Source organism: Gekko japonicus, unplaced genomic scaffold, assembly GCF_001447785.1.
Source record: "Gekko japonicus isolate JY-2015 unplaced genomic scaffold, Gekko_japonicus_V1.1 scaffold1482, whole genome shotgun sequence".
Lineage (NCBI taxonomy): Eukaryota > Metazoa > Chordata > Lepidosauria > Squamata > Gekkonidae > Gekko > Gekko japonicus.
The window spans coordinates 313,755-329,502 of NW_015169822.1; the positions used below are offsets into that span (position 1 = coordinate 313,755).

A 15,748-nucleotide genomic window follows, 5' to 3' on the forward strand; every position below is an offset into this window, starting at 1 on the left:
GCCCTCGCTTCTCAACAGCATTGACCTTGGGGGCACAACGCCTGTGTGGAAGTCATCCAGATAGCCTTTGGAACTCTACATGCAGGATTGTGGGCAGATTTAACCCACAAATCAAATTCCAAACACATATACAGACACTACAGGGTACAGTTGCCAACCTCCAGGTTGTGGCTGGAGAGCTCCTCAGATCACAACTGATCTCTAGCCAACAGAGATCAGTTCACCTGGAGAAAATGGTCACTATGGCATTTTACCCCATTGAAGTCCCCCCCCTCCCCAAACCCCCCCCTTCACAGGCTCCCCCCCCCCATCATCTCCAGGTATTTCACAACCCAGAACTGACAACCCTGCTATAGTGAAAAACTACGACTGTACACCATGCATCCGTTGGAAGAGAGCTCCCAATGCGACACGCTCTGTCAGAGGACTTGAGCTGTCAGGGTCAAAGAGAGACTGCAAAAGCCGCCCGGTAATGATCCAAAGGTTGCATTCTGTTGACTGGCTTTCCCTCCCTTTGCTGTTGTTCACGGGAGCCAAGACAAAGGTCTCTGTCGACCTTACTTTTTTTGCCATTCCGCGAAAGGAAAGGCTTGCTGCTCCTCCTGACTCGACCAACCCGCCTCTTTTGAGCGACTCAGGCCCAAGCCCGAGGAGAGGAGGGGGTTGCCGCGCCTGCCAATCATTTCTGTGACGAAATCCCCAAGCCATTTAAATAGATGGCGAGCGGCTGGCGGGCCCTCAGCAGGTTGGGAGAGGCAGATGGTTGCGGGCCGGTCCTTGCTCTCTCGCGCCCTCTACCGGTAGGCGAGGCTGCTGCGGCTTGGAGCACGCTCGCTCGCTCACACAAAAGACGACTTCTCCCTCTCTCTCTCTCTCTCCTCTCTGAGGATTCTCGCGCATTGGAAGGGCAATTGCGCGCATCATGCTGAACCTCACCGCTGAAAACCACCGCGTGCGTCTGAATGATGGCAACAGTATCCCACTGATTGGGCTTGGCACCTATGCTGATCCCAAAAAGGTAAACGCCTGGGGGTTCCCTGTGGCATGACCCTCAACCCATTGGTAGGATTTCTTGCTTTTAATTAACATTTCCGCCCCCCTCCCCCCTCCCAGTCTCTTATGGACTCGGGACTCCCTGCTTGCAAACCAGTCCTGTGCATGCTTTACCCAAAAGGAACCCCCCCATAGGATTTAATGGAGGCTTTCAATGTGGGTAGGAGTGTAGTTTGTGAAAGTGGAGTATATTGTATATGATCTGCCTCCTCAGTCTCCGTGGCCTTTGACCGAAGCTCGCTGGGCAGAAATCGATACAGTCCATGCTGAAATGTGTGCACTTTCCCTCGCCTGATGAGCCATGCATGTTGCATAAAGTAATTCTACTGGGTTCAATGGGATTTCTTCCCTCCTATTGTCCGGTGCCTTCTTACCTTCCTTCCTTTTGTAAACCTCAAGGTCAGAGTAGGAGGAATTCCGTTCAGACTTCGATCATCAGCCCCAGGTTTACATTCACCGAGGTGGCTGCATCCTAATACCTTCACATTCCAGGGAGCCCATGAAGTGGGGTTTACTTCTGAGTTAAGGGTCAAGCTGCAAGTGGGATTTAGGAGTGTGGTGTTAAAGATGTGGCTTGGGTAGTCAAAGCACATGCTTCGCTCACTCTTGTGGAAATTGAGGCATGTTCCTCCTGGTGCAGGTGGATGGCTTTCCACTCAGAACATTGAGAGGGAGGTTGGGAAAGGGATCCCATTGTGGAAATTTGGCTCCTGTGAGCATCTTCTGATTGCAGCAATGTAGATCTAGGGGGGAGGCTGTGGCGGCAAATGCGCTGGCAGTATCTCCTCCCACACATGACTGGTGTCTTGCCCAGAAGCGCTCCTGTTTGCCACCCATGATGCTTCTGGAAATGTGTCCACAAGATGTTAGTTTTGTCTTTGCCTCCAAACAGCTGCCTTGGGTCATGACTAAGCTTCCTAAAACTGCAGTCCAGGGAAGTAAAAGGAATGGGACTCGCTTCTGAATGAAGCCTGCACAACAGATCGGGCTGTGCATGTTCTCATTTGGTTCCAGAATGTTTCTCAAACTTCTCGAGAGGAAGAATCACTCCCGGCTGCTAGTTTTATGTATTGCTGCATACCTGCAGCATAACCACAAGGTGTGGATCTGTCACATGGCAGCTCTTGTAGATAAAAGGGTAATTAATTTCTGATTGATGGCTTGGCACATGACAGGACGGGCAAGCTAAGCACTGCTCCAGTGAACAGCATCACAGCCAAGGCGATGATTCAGTCTGTGGTGTTTGATCTGGGATGGTGTCAGAGACACTCACCTTGGCACCGTAACCCATCAAGCGACAGATGATCATACGTGAACCAGCTTCTGTGTTTGTCCGGGAGGTTGCTCTTGTAGATGTGTGGAACAGTCTGATGTCTCTTTCAGGCTGTAGACTTTATTGGTTCCAAGAGAACAAATTTAGCATTTAGCATCTTGGCTTGCTCAAATGAAGTTTGTGGGTGGGCGTAGCCTGGTAGTGGGGGGGGGCATTCTTTCCCCTTTGTCTAAAGGAGGTAAGTCTATGCCTCTGTTCCTGGAAGTTATGTGTTCCCCTTCTTCAAAGAACTATCTTTAAAAGACATCGCCCCCACCTCCTCACACACACACATACAGATTCCAAAAACAAGTGAGGATGGGTTTAGACTGCGAGTGGAAAGGTGGCAGCTGGATATTAGGATAATTTTGTTACATTAAGAGTTGTGCCACAGTGGAATCAGCTGCCTAGGGAGGTGGTGAGCTCCCCCTCACTGGCCGTCTTCAAGCAGCAGCTGGACAAAGACTTGTCAGGGATGCTCCAGGCCAGTGGTGGCGAACCTATGGCATGGGTGCCAGAGGTGGCACTCGGAGCCCTCTCTGTGGGCACGCGTGCCATCACCCCAGCCAGGCCCAGACCATCATTAAAGTGTCAAATTCTCTGCCAAATAATTTTAAGTAAATGAAAGCATTTGGGATTGCTTTCCTTACTTTGTTTGGATCATCTTAAGTTAATGTATGAGTTGTGTTTTCTAAAGTAAAACCTCAGTATTCAGGTTAAATTGCCGTGTTGGCACTTTGCAATAAATAAGTGGGTTTTGGGTCGCAGTTTGGGCACCCGGTCTCTAAAAGGTTTGCCATCACTGCTCTAGGCTGATCCTATGTTGAGCAGGGGGCTCAACTAGATGGCCTGTATGGCCCCTTCTGGCTTGATGATTCCATATTTATAAGAAAGAGCTCTCATTCTTTTTGGCTTTTTAAAGGACTTAATGAGAAGCACAGCGGGCAGGATGCTTAGCTTGGAAAGAAGTTTTTAAAAAACTTTAGAAATAAAATATGCAACCATTGACGAGGAAATGGTGGTGACTCCTTCCTATGTAACTTTTTGAGGGAATGGGTGGCCGCTTCCCCGCCCCCCATCTCACTCCTGTGCCCTTAACGGCATGGGCAGATGAATCTTCCCCCGTCCCTATAGCTCTATGGCAGCAAAGGGTATGCTTGACAATGGACTGTGTGCCCTGGGTTGCTGCTAAAAGTACAAGAGTAGGGCCAGCAAAAGCCATTGGGCGACCTGACTTATCACAACTTCTTGAGCTGGACAAGAGGCACCCGCAACACACTGTGCCACAGAAAGTAAACCGGCATGTTAGCAAGCAGGAAGGAAATCAGACTTTCTCCTCACAGTGTCGTGACTTCCCCACAACAAAGAAAAGCTTCTCGAGCAGCAGCTGTGCATTTACCTAACCCCCCCCCTCCAGTAATCGGAAAAGGCATCCATATGGACCCCATTCTCTGGATGGCTGCCTGCCTGCTATTGATTTCAGTTAAAAGATGCTAAATTGGGAAGGAATCTGAGAAGGAACCCGGTCGTTTTCGCCTCATCAGCATCTGTGGTTTAGCCGGTGTTCCTAGAAATCCGGACTGCAGTCGCCCGGTTGTAACAGAAAGGGAAACTGAAATGCAATTTAAAAAAAAATCTGCCTTCTCGCACAGGCATTGCATCGATTCAGAGAACACATTTAGGGCTGTCTAAGAGCAAGAGAAGACTGTAGGCACCTCGGGGCTGAGACTTCCAAAGGGACAGGTGCTGCGGACCAGAGGCTGTTTGGGCCAGAAGGGGATGAAAAGATTTCCCTCACCTCCAATATCCTTTTGAAGCTTTGCTTTGCCTGTCAGTCAGTCCTGCTGCACTGAGCAAATATAAAAGATGAATCAATTGTGCGCGAGACTGTCTTACAGCTGGCTCAGATGCTTTCAAAGGAATGTGCCTGCAACAAAAGCCTGGATTCCAGTAGCTCAATTCCCAGGGCTCCAGGATCTCCAGATGACAGAACCAACCATCGGAAGAGTCGCAAGCATCTGTGTGCCCCTCGGTGTCTCGGGCATACACAGGTGTCCCCTTCTGCGGCTCTAAAATTCCTTGCCGTGTACCTGACGCTTACAATCCGCTCTAGGTTTGCCCGTATTTCAAAACATGGCTTAGATTAGACAGATGATGCAGGTGCACTGTGAGTCTACACCTGCTCACATGTGGTCTTTTACATACAGAAAACGGGGATCAAGGGGGGAGGAGAGGCAGGCAGAGCCCTGCCTCCTCCCTTCCTTACTGTACTCTGTTGCTTTTGACATAGGTTGGAAGTCCAGTGTGGTGTAGTGGGTAGAGTGTTGGACTAGGATCTGGGAGACCCAGGTTCGAATCCCAGCCTCTGCCATGGAAGCTCATTGGGTTGCCTTGGGGCCGTCACACACCCTCCGCCTAACCTGCTTCACAGGGCTGTTGTGAGTATAAAAATGGAGGAGGCGAAAATGCTGTGAGATGCTTTGGGTCTCACTGGGGGAAAAGTTGGGGTAACAATGAAGTAAATGTATACATGTGTGGTGAATGAATGAGCTGCCCTTTGAATTTGCCTTTCTCGTCTGTGGGCACTTTCATACACACACACAATGAATAATGCACTTTCAGTCCACTTTCTGTGCACTTTGCAACTGGATTTTACTGTGTGAAAGATAAAATCCACTAGCAAACGATTGCTAAAGTGCATATGTGAAAGTGCCCTATATGTCCTGCCATGGATCTATTTGTTTCCCTCCTCAATTTATATATTAACAGTCAGTGTGATGTAGTAGTTAGAGTGCTGGATTAGGATTTGGGAGACCCAGGTTCAAATCCTCACTCTGTGACGAAGTTTGCTGGTTGGCCTTTGGCCAGTCACGTGCTTTCAGCCTGATCTATCTTGCAGGGTTATTGTGAGCATAAAATGGGGCACGGAGAACCACGTATGAACAACCTGAGTTCCTTGGAGGAAAGATGGGATAAAACTGTGATAGATCTCTCTCCATCTTGGAACTTAAAGCCAGAGGGGAACAAGAGAAAGGAGTGTTAGAATCGACACTGTCTTGTATGTTTTGCTCCCACTTACTTTATCAAGTATGCTAGCAACAATGTGTGTGTACAGGAGCATTTGCCAGCAAACACTTCTGGGTAAATAAGATCAAAGCAAAATCCACTGGAATGAGTGCCTTGGAGGCTGGACAAGAAGGAGAGCCAGCTTTTGCTTTTTCCAGAAAGGTGGTTGCTTTGCTCTGTGAGCAGCAAAAAACAAGAAGGCGTCTAGTGGCAGATTTATTGTGGTATGTGCCTTCATGGACTACAGCCCACGTCTTTGGATGGGAGTGAGCCATGGTGAACAAAAACCTTATAAACTTGTCATTCTTCAAGATACCCACAAGCAGTGTTCCCTCTAAGCTGAGTCAGTGTGAGCTAGCTCATAGTTTTTCAGCCTCCGGCTCACACATTTTTGTCTTCGCTCAGGAAGGAGGGCTCCAGAGCTAACTAATTTATGCAGCGGCCAAATCGCTCACTCACAACTTTAATGCCAGTAGCTCACGAAGTAGAATTTTTGCTCACAAGACTCCACAGCTTAGAGGGAGCATTGCCCACAAGGGTGTTTAAAAAAAAGCCCTGGGAATAATACACAAAGAAATGGCAGGGTCAGATCCCTCCATCACTGGGGAAGAAGGGAACCTGTTCAGTTTCAGCCCAACATGCAGATGCATGATTGTAGTTCAGTTCCTCTCTCACTCTTTCCCCAAGGATCTTTTTAAAAAAACAAATGTTGAGTATTTTGTGCATGTGTCTGCCTGAAGTCATGGTTGACTTCTGGTGACCCCTAGTGGGGCTTGGACGTTTCAGAGAGGTGCCTGGCTATCGCCTGCCTTTGCGTCCTGGCCCTGGTGTTCCAGGGAGGTCTCCCATCCAATTACTTGCCAGGGTTGGCCCTGCTTAGCTTCTGAGATCTGATGAGACTGGTCTTCCCTGGGCTATCCAGGTCAGGGCCTTCCCCCAAGGATCTTGGTGCGGAGATCAGTTTAAGAAGGAAAAATACAATAGAAGAAGAAGAGATTGGATTTATACCCCACCATTCACTACCCAAAGGAGTCTCAGAGTGGCTTACAATCTCCTTTCCCTTCCCACAACAGGCACCCTGTGAGATAGGGGGAGCTGAGAGAGCTCTTTTGAGAACTGCTCTGAAAGAACTTGTAACGGACCCAAGGTCACACCAGCAGCTGCATGATGTGGAGGCGTGGGGAATCAAACCAGGTTCTCCCAGATTAGAGTCCACACTCCTAACCCCTACACCAAACTGGCTCTCAGAGTGTTGGATTCCTATAGAATGAAAACAATCGCAGGGCACCTTAACCCTTTGCTGTTAAACACCAGCCCAGGCAGGAGGATATTAAAAGCTGGAAAATATTTAGCCTTGGATGGACTTCCAAGAAAAAGGTGTTTTGTTGAGAGTGCATCTCTCTGTGTCCTGAGTAAACTGGATTGCACTGCCTGTGAGCCAAGAAGGCACTCTGGGGTGGTTGGGTGAAAGAGGCAGCTGGGGTTTCCAGCCCCCCCCCCCTGGCCACTGGCGTGGGATGGGGGGGTAGGGTTGCCAGATCCAGTTTGGAAAACACCTGGAGGCTTGGGGAAGGAACCTGGGGAGGACAGGGACCTCAGTGGGGTACAATGCCACAGAGCCCACCCTCCCAAAGCTTCCATTTTTTTCCCAGGGGAATTGATCTCTGTAGTCTGGAGATGAGCTGTCATTGCAGGGGATCCCCCCCTAGAGGCTGGAATCCCTGCCGTTCCTTCAAGGATCCATATTGCCCAGTAATGGTGCTGTGGCAGCTATATCAATTTTTAAAAAGTCAGTGGGGGTGGATTTACCTATTGCTTTATAGCCGTGCAAAGACTGCAAAGTTAGAACACCCTGTGACCCCTAGGGGTTAGGGCGGTATAGCAAGTCGAATGAAATAAATAATATAATAAATAAAGACTGCATTGGCTGACTTCTCTGCCTTTTGTGCACAGAACCTCCATCAGGACTGACATTGGCCACCCTGTAAATCTTTTATTGGAAGGACGAAGGCTAACTTTTACTGGTTCTCCTCTTGTGCCTCTAACACAGCCTCAGAAGCACAAATTAAGGTTGGCGAAAGATGCTTCTTCACCCCCTGAATCTGTGCATTTTGAACTGCTCTTAATTGGAAGCAGCTCTTACTAACTGCAACAAAGTCTCCACTCACACCATCCTGCCCATCTTCAATTTGCGCCTAGCTTCAGGTGCTTCTAGCCAAAGAAGTGACACAGGTGCCAACTAGAGAGCACATTTTTAGCAGTGAAGTTATCTTCTCCCTGGAAATCTCCCGCTATTATAGGGTTGCCAACCCCCCCGGTTTGCCAGGGGTTCCCCATTTTTGGGGGGGGTCTACCCGCCGCCGGCCAGATGGCCGGTGGGGGAAGCCCCACCCCCAACACCCACCATCTTCAATTTGTGCCTAGCTTCAGGTGCTTCTAGCCAAAGAAGTGACACAGGTGCCAACTAGAGAGAACGTTTTTAGCAGTGAAGTTATCTTCTCCCTGGAAATCTCCCGCTATTACAACTGATATCCAGGCAATAGAGATGAGGTCACCTAGAGAAAACGGCCGCGTTGGAAGGTGGACTCAATGGCATTCTACCCCATTGAAGTCCCTCCCCTCCCTAGACTCCACCCTCCTCAGGCTCTGCCCCCAAAATCTCCAATCCGGAGCTCTCAATCCTACCCTGGAAGTTTGCCTGGCACCTGCTCTGTTGTTGTTTAATTTGCCTGGGCTTTTACTAGAGGTTTTTGTTCCCTGCTCCTTTTACTGCCTGTTTTTATTGCTTTGTTTGTTAATTTTAGTGTTACTTAGTGGTCTCTTTCTGTGTATACTTTGATTATGCTTTGGTTTTTGTTGAATATTTTTGCAGCTGCTGCATTCTTGGGTGTGTTTTCTATTTCATGCTATTATTTGCTTGTATGGTGATTTATTGCTGCTGTTTCTCTTAAATTGTGGTCAATTGTTTTATCATTTAATGTGTTTTTAAAATGTTGTAAGCCATCTCAAACAGTTTGCCAGAGAGGTGGCCAATAATAACCTAACTAAAGATGTCTGGAGGGCTGCAGTTTTTAAGGGGGGGGGTTGTCCCTAATCTACTCAGATACTGATCAGCAAAGATTGGCTTCTGTGAGCAAAGAGGTTCTTAGGGTAGTATTTTCCCAGTAAGGAGCTTCATCAACAGGAAGAGAGGGAGATAGGAACCTGAGGTTCAGGATATTGGGAAGATGTCTACAGAATTTCTCCTGTTGTATTTATACAGGAAATGTCATGTAGGGGTAGTTAATGAGGAGTTTAAGCCCCTTCTTCATGTACGAACAAGAATAATAGAATTCAAGGTCTGGAACCCGGGAATCTTTGTATAGTCTAAACCAGCCCCTTAAACTGAGGAGAGCTTATACCATAAATCATTCTTGACAGATGTTTACCTACCTGGCTCTTAAAATCTATAATGGAAATTCGTCATCAGACTTAAGCTCACTTCAAATGGGTAAAATAGGCATTATATTGGAAACACTTTTTTAAAATTTATCTCTCTCCAGTTCCCCCCCCCTATAAAATTTGTGCCTTTAAAGGTACCTCAACAGATCTGCAATCTGTATAGCTCTTTTAATCACTGCACCAGTTGGGTTCCTGCCTGTCAGGGTTCCATCCAGGGAGACTCAATGGCCTAAATAAATTCTTCGCTTTGGCTTGTTTTCCTCTGCAGCCTTTCGATCAGAATGCTGAGACATACCCACTCAAGATTATTTTGCTTTAACATAACTTGATTCCTTTTTGAAATTTATTTCATTCTAGTCTTAAATCTTTAGCTTGCTTTGAAACCCCATTTATCAAAGTGGAATTTCTCGAAATTACATAATCATGCAGAAAGTCAGCCAATAACTCTTTTCTGGTGGGCAGGGAAGTGATGTGGAAAGTTTTCATATCAAGCAGCTATTAAAGGCATAGAAGCCCTGCCAAGAACAGGCTGGCAATGCCAGTGGCTTGTCTGAGTGACTGCTCCGGGCATTGGAGGGCTTTCTCTTGTATTAAAGTGCTTAGGGGACTAAACATTGGACAAAACAATGAATATTATCTTTGCAGTTTAGGGGTCGCACAGAAACCTTGAAAGCTTTGACTTCCAGGTGTGTGAGTTTAGCGAAGTGAGTATCCGTGTATGTAGGGAGCGAAGGTTGTTTAAATTACGGGGAGGAGATTAAAAATACTGTTGAAATTCTAATATTACTAACTAGCTAAAAAGTTAAAAGCAAGCGGCCCTTTAAAAAGGGGGGGGAGAGGGGGAAAGAGCAAATTGTCTGGATTGGAATGCGACTTTGCAACATGAGTAATGAAAGAGGCCCATTCTAGTCCTTTGGGGAGAGTGTGGAACGGTCTTTTAGGGATCTGTCCAGATGTACGTAATTTTGAGGAGTCACACTACCATGGAAGCATATTTGCCACATTTTAAGTAAACACATGGCATTTTTAAAAAGGGCGCTCAGCCTGCCTGAAGCGTGCAGGGAGAGGCAAGAAAGACTAGCAGGGTTGCCAGGTGCCCTCGTGGCCTCCTGCAGCGTGTAATGCCAACTCCTAGTTGGGAACCTCCTGGAGATTTGGGGATGGAGCCTGGGGAGGACACGGACCTCAGTGGGGTACAAGGCCATAGACTCCACCCTCCAAAGCACCCATTTTCTCCAGGGGAACTGGTCTCTATAGTCTGGAGATGAGCTGTAATTCTGGGGGAACCCCAGGTCCCACCCAAAGGCTGGCATCCCTCTGAGACTACTGACGGTTACTAGCAGTTCAGTCCCAACCACAGATGCATGCTTCTAAGTCCATTGAACTGAACAGGCTTAGAGGTTTGTAACTCAGTTTACGATTGCAGTGTATGTCTGTGAAATGGATTGTGAGGTGATGAGTGAAGAACTCGGCTGAAGCTGTGGAAGAAAACTGTGGTGACCTGTAGATATGTCTGGATACAGTCTGAATTCTGTTGGGACAATACCCCTCTCTGATTCTCCTCCGTGCAAGGCAGAGGTCTTCAGCCCTTGGACTGAAGCACCATGTGGTGCATCATGAGCTCCTATAGAACTGCGGCTTCTTTTGCTGCATTTTTTTTTTTGAGAGGTCCATGTTGCTAATGTGCCAACTGCTTTCCTCTGCCTGGTGCACATGCTCAAGATCAGCAGAATGGTGAGGCAAAGTACTCAGTGGAGGGCAGGTTTTCTTCCAGAGCTCTGACCCTTGGCTTGTTCCTCATGGGTTAGCAGAGTGCTCAAGGCACCTAATGCAGCAGAATCTATCTGGTTTGTGTGTGCTAACAAGAAGCAAAGTTACAGACGGAGCCTCTTTATCTTTGCAGAAGCTAATATGAGTCCTTTAGTGTAAGGAACTCCATTCTAGACATGATAGAGTAGAGACAGGATTCTAATCTAGTCTAACTAGCTAGGATGGATAGAGATGGAGGAAGCATCTCCTGCCCTCATCGTGCCAAGATGGAGAAGTATAGCATAGTGGGGAGAGAAGGTGTCAGGCAGGAAGGAAGGACGATTCCCTGAGAATAGCAGTCTACACATCAAAGGGGTAGTATCAGAGCAGTAGAAGGGAAGGGTGACAGGGTCCTGGCCTATCTATATCTCTATAGCCCCCCTCTGAAGTCTGATGATAAGAGACCACGCAAAGTCACTTCCAACATCCCCTCTTGATGTCTTGTGACTCATCCTACAAGATTCATCTCCTTTCTTAGAGCTTCAAAGTGTGGCTTACTGAGAACATCTGCAATCATTTCTTCCATTGGGCAGTAGGTCAGCTTGATAACTTCTTCTCTTTGCAGCTTTCTCACTAGGTGATACTTTATGTCTTGCTTGGTACACCTGTTCACATCTTCTTGTTTAGTCAGTTGAATTCAGCTTCGGTTATCTTCATGGATTTGTAAGGGTTGTGGGATGTCTATACCTATATCTGTCAGTAGCTGGCATAAAAAGGTAAAGGTTCCCTTGCTCGAAAGCCAGTCGAACCCAACTCTAGGGTTGCGGTGCTCATCTCCGTTTCAAAGCCGAAGAGCCAGCGCTGTCCGAAGACACTTCTGTGGTCATGTGGCCGGCATGACTAAACACCAAGGTGCACGGAACGCTGTTACCTTCCCACTGAAGTGGTACCTATTTATCTACTTGCAATTTCTTGCTTTCGAACTGCTAGGTTGGCAGGAGCTGGAACTAGAGACGGGAGCTCACTCTGTCATGCGGCAACTCGGGTCTCGAACTGCTGAACTACCGACCTTCCACAGCCTGCAGTTCAGCGTCTTAACCACTTGAGCCACCTGCCATCCTGTAGCTGGCATAGCCACTGTATTTCTTGGCAGCCTTGTGTCCCTGATACACAGGCCTTGGATGGGGCCGGAGCTCCCTGGTACGGTGCTCCGGCAGTGATGCGCTGGGGGTGGGCACATGTCGAAGCCCCGCCCCCTGCTTCCGGCCACCCTCTGCTTCCCGCCTCATTCAATCACAGGAGGAGGCAGAAGCGGTAAGGTGAGTAGGCTTCCTCCCCCCCCCACCCGTCCCTTCCTGCTTTCTCTCCCCCCCCCCCTGCCTCGGGCCACTCCACGTGGCCTGGGCAAGCCCTCCCAGCCCTGTCATCCATCTTCCTGGAGCCACGTGCTCCAGAAAAGATACCCCCCCAGTCCCTGCCTGCCTTGGGCTGCTCCGCGCAGCCCAGGCAAAGACCCACCCCGTCCTAAGCTTTCTCGGAGCCAGGCGCTCTGGGAAAGATCTCCCCCCCCCCATCCTCCATCTTCCTGGAGGACTAATTTATGCAGTAGCCAAATTGCTCACTCATAGCTTTAATGCCAGTCGCTCACAAAGGAGCATCCCAGGATGTGATATCAGAGTCATGTGACAGGAAGAGGGGGGGCTGGACCATAACCAACAGACGGAAAGGGCCAAAGACAAAGGGGAAAAAAACAGTCATCAAGAGGTTTATTTTAGTGATAAATGAAACAACAGTAGGCACCCTGGAGGATTCCTCTTTGCTGCTGAGTGACATCACCCTACCATCCTGCTCTTCTGGGTTGAAGACCACAACTCTAGATCATTCGGTTTTGTTTAAGCAAAAATTAGCAGATGTGATTTCGTTGTTGTTCTGGATCCAGACTTGTCAACATTATTTATTTAAAAATGGATAACCTGCTTTTCCTCCCTGAAAGTGACCTTGTTGTGGCTGACAAAAATAACACTAAATTGCAGTCAACTATAACAGGGAGGAAGGCTGCCAGTCAAACAGAAAAGGAACACTAAATCACCTCAGCCATCAATGCCAAGGAGAATAAAAATATATTGACCTGGTATCCTGGTATCCTCCCTCTTTACCTGACATGGGTGGTTTGCTTGTTTTCTCCCACGTGTGTCATCAGATAGGCTCACCAGCTTTGAGTTGGGAATACCTTGGAGATTTTTGGGGTGGAGCCTGAGTGGTGGGTGTTGCCTTCTGACACACTTCTGGTGATGTCAGGGGGTGTGGCCTTCTGAAAATTTTTTGGCGATGTCAGGGGGTGTGGCCTTATGACACACTTCCGGTGACGTCAGGGTGTGTGGCATATGCTAATGAGTTATGCTAATGAGCTCCGGCAGCTCTTTTTCTACAAAAAGTCCTCTGCTGATACGTATTCAGCTTCAGTGGCAGATACTGCAACTATATCTTGCTTCTTACTTGCCCAGCTTATAGCTCTCCCTCCATAGAAAAATATGTGGCCACTGATGGATTTTCTTCCTTCCATGTCCCCTCCCCAGTCAGTATTTTCATATGCCTCAAGTTTAGGGCTGTCATTGGCTGGTAGCTTAAGCTCAAAGTGTGCAGTACCCTTGAGGTATCTTAGAAGTCTCTTAATTGCTTTTCAGTCTTTCGTTGGTGATGCAGTCTTTCTATGCAGTAATCCTACTGCAGTGCTAATGTCTGGCCTAGTCAGTATGCTAAGGTAGAGAAGCTTACCTAGTGCTTCACGATATCTGCTGTTAGCAGGTAGCTCCTTGATGTCATCTTGTTTTATGTAGCTTACTTCCATGCAGCTTTTTTTCACTTTTATGCCTATTATGAAGGTAGTTTTATTTATTTATTTATTTATTTAATTCAATTTATACCCCGCCCTCCCCGCAATGCGGGCTCAGGGCGGCTTACATAGGGGCAAATGCCAATATAAAACATAATTAAAACCATTTAAAATCCAACAGCACAAAAACATTCATAACGAGTTACTGACTAAAGTGCTCTAGATGTTCTACATGAAATTTCAGAGATGGCATATTTGAACTGTTCAGCATCGTCTGCTCCAGGGAAGCATTGATGTTCCCTCATCCAGGGCCAGGTGAAGATGGAATAATGATGATGGTAGTGGCGGCTCCTACTCATACGCCTGGTGGAAGAGCTCCGTCTTACAGGCCCTGCGGAACTGCACAAGGTCCCGCAGGGCCCGGATCTCCTCCGGGAGCTCGTTAAAGCTGCCAGTCAAACAGAAAAGGAACACTAAATCACCTCAGCCATCAATGCCAAGGAGAATCAAAATATATTGACCTGGTATCCTGGTATCCTCCCTCTTTACCTGACATGGGTGGTTTGCTTGTTTTCCCCCACGTGTGCCATCAGATAGACTCGCCAGCTCTGAGTTGGGAATACCTTGGAGATTTTTGGGGTGGAGCCTGAGTGGTGGGTGTTGCCTTCTGACACACTTTCGGTGATGTCAGGGGGTGTGGCCTTATGACATACTTCTGGTGATGTCAGGGGGTGTGGCCTTATGACACACTTCCGGTGATGTCAGGGTGTGGCATATGCTAATGAGTTATGCTAATGAGCTCCGGCAGCTCTTTTTCTACAAAAAGACCTCTGCTGATACGTATTCAGCTTCAGTGGCAGATACTGCAACTATATCTTGCTTCTTACTTGCCCAGCTTATAGCTCTCCCTCCATAGAAAAATATGTGGCCACTGATGGATTTTCTTCCTTCCATGTCCCCTCCCCAGTCAGCGTTTACATATGCCTCTAGTTTAGGGATGTCATTGGCTGGTAGCTTAAGCTCAAGGTGTGCAGTACCCTTGAGGTATCTTAGAAGTCTCTTAATTGCTTTTCAGTCTTTCGTTGGTGATGCAGTCTTTCTATGCAGTAATCCTACTGCAGTGCTAATGTCTGGCCTAGTCAGTATGCTAAGGTAGAGAAGCTTACCTAGTGCTTCACGATATCTGCTGTTAGCAGGTAGCTCCTTGATGTCATCTTGTTTTATGTAGCTTACTTCTATGCAGCTTTTTTTCACTTTTATGCCTATTGTGAAGGTAGTTATTTCTTCCTATGACATAGAATCTGGTACTTCTGCCATTCTTGCGTGGTAGAACAGTTGCTTGGCTGGAATACCTTTGGCTGAGCACGTTGTTTACCTTACTTCACCCTCTGTGGTCTCTCTCTCTTGGTCAGGTACTTCTGGTAGAGTACTGAAGGTAGTTCCATCGAGCAGAATTGTGTCAGGATCTGTTGTCTCTTCTTTTTTTAAGGCTGCTCACATCAGGATACATAATCTGGCTGTTAGGGTTGCCAGCCCACAGGTCCAGGTGGGAGTTCCCCCACTTTTGGGGGCTCTAATCTGCCACTGGCCAGTGGGGGAGCCCTGCCCCCAAGCCATGGCCACCCACAGCCACCCATCTCCCTCCCCTCCTGGAGCTCCCTGCCCTCTTCTAAGTGACAGCCCTTCAAATACTTAGAGAGCAATCATGTCCCCCCCGACCACCTCTTCTCCAGACTAAACATTCCCAAGTCTCTCAGCCTTTCCTCATAGGGCTTGGTCTCTAGGCCCCCAATCATCCTCATCGCTCTCCTCTGCATGTGCTCCATTCTGTCCACATCCTTTTTGAAGTGAGGCCTCCAGAACTGCACACAATACTCCAGGTGCAGCCTGACCAATGCAGTGTATAGCAGGACTATCACATCTTGCGATTTGGATGTTATGCCTCTGTTGATAGCCTTTTTTGTCACTGCATCACACTGGCTGCTCATATATAACTTACACTCCACCCATACCCCAAGATCTTGTTCACACACACTGCTACCTAGAAGTGTATTCCCCATCCAGTATGCATGTTCTTCCTTTTTGTTACCCAGATCTAGAACTTGGCACTTATCCTTGTTAAATTGCATCTTGTTCACATCCATCCACTTTTCCAGTGTGTTCAGATCTTGTTGAATTCTCTCTCTATCTTCTGGTGTGTTTGCTGCTTCTCTCAATTTTGTGTCATCTGCAAATTTAATGAGTAGCCCCACCACACCTTCATCCAGATAATTTATAAAAATATTGAAAAGTAC

At 47.7% G+C, this 15,748-nt stretch overlaps 1 protein-coding gene across 1 annotated transcript in view; it reads left to right on the forward strand.

The window, feature by feature from the left end:
• Positions 1–397: 397 nt before the first annotated feature.
• The window catches only part of AKR1D1 (aldo-keto reductase family 1, member D1), a 72,325-nt gene continuing 56,974 nt past the window's right edge, over positions 398–15,748 (forward strand). The window contains exons 1-2 of the mRNA XM_015417216.1: positions 398–469; positions 888–1,018. Of these exons, the coding sequence (XP_015272702.1) occupies positions 923–1,018 (96 nt within the window). The 5' untranslated portion in view covers positions 398–469; positions 888–922. The remainder of the gene's footprint in view (positions 470–887; positions 1,019–15,748) is intronic.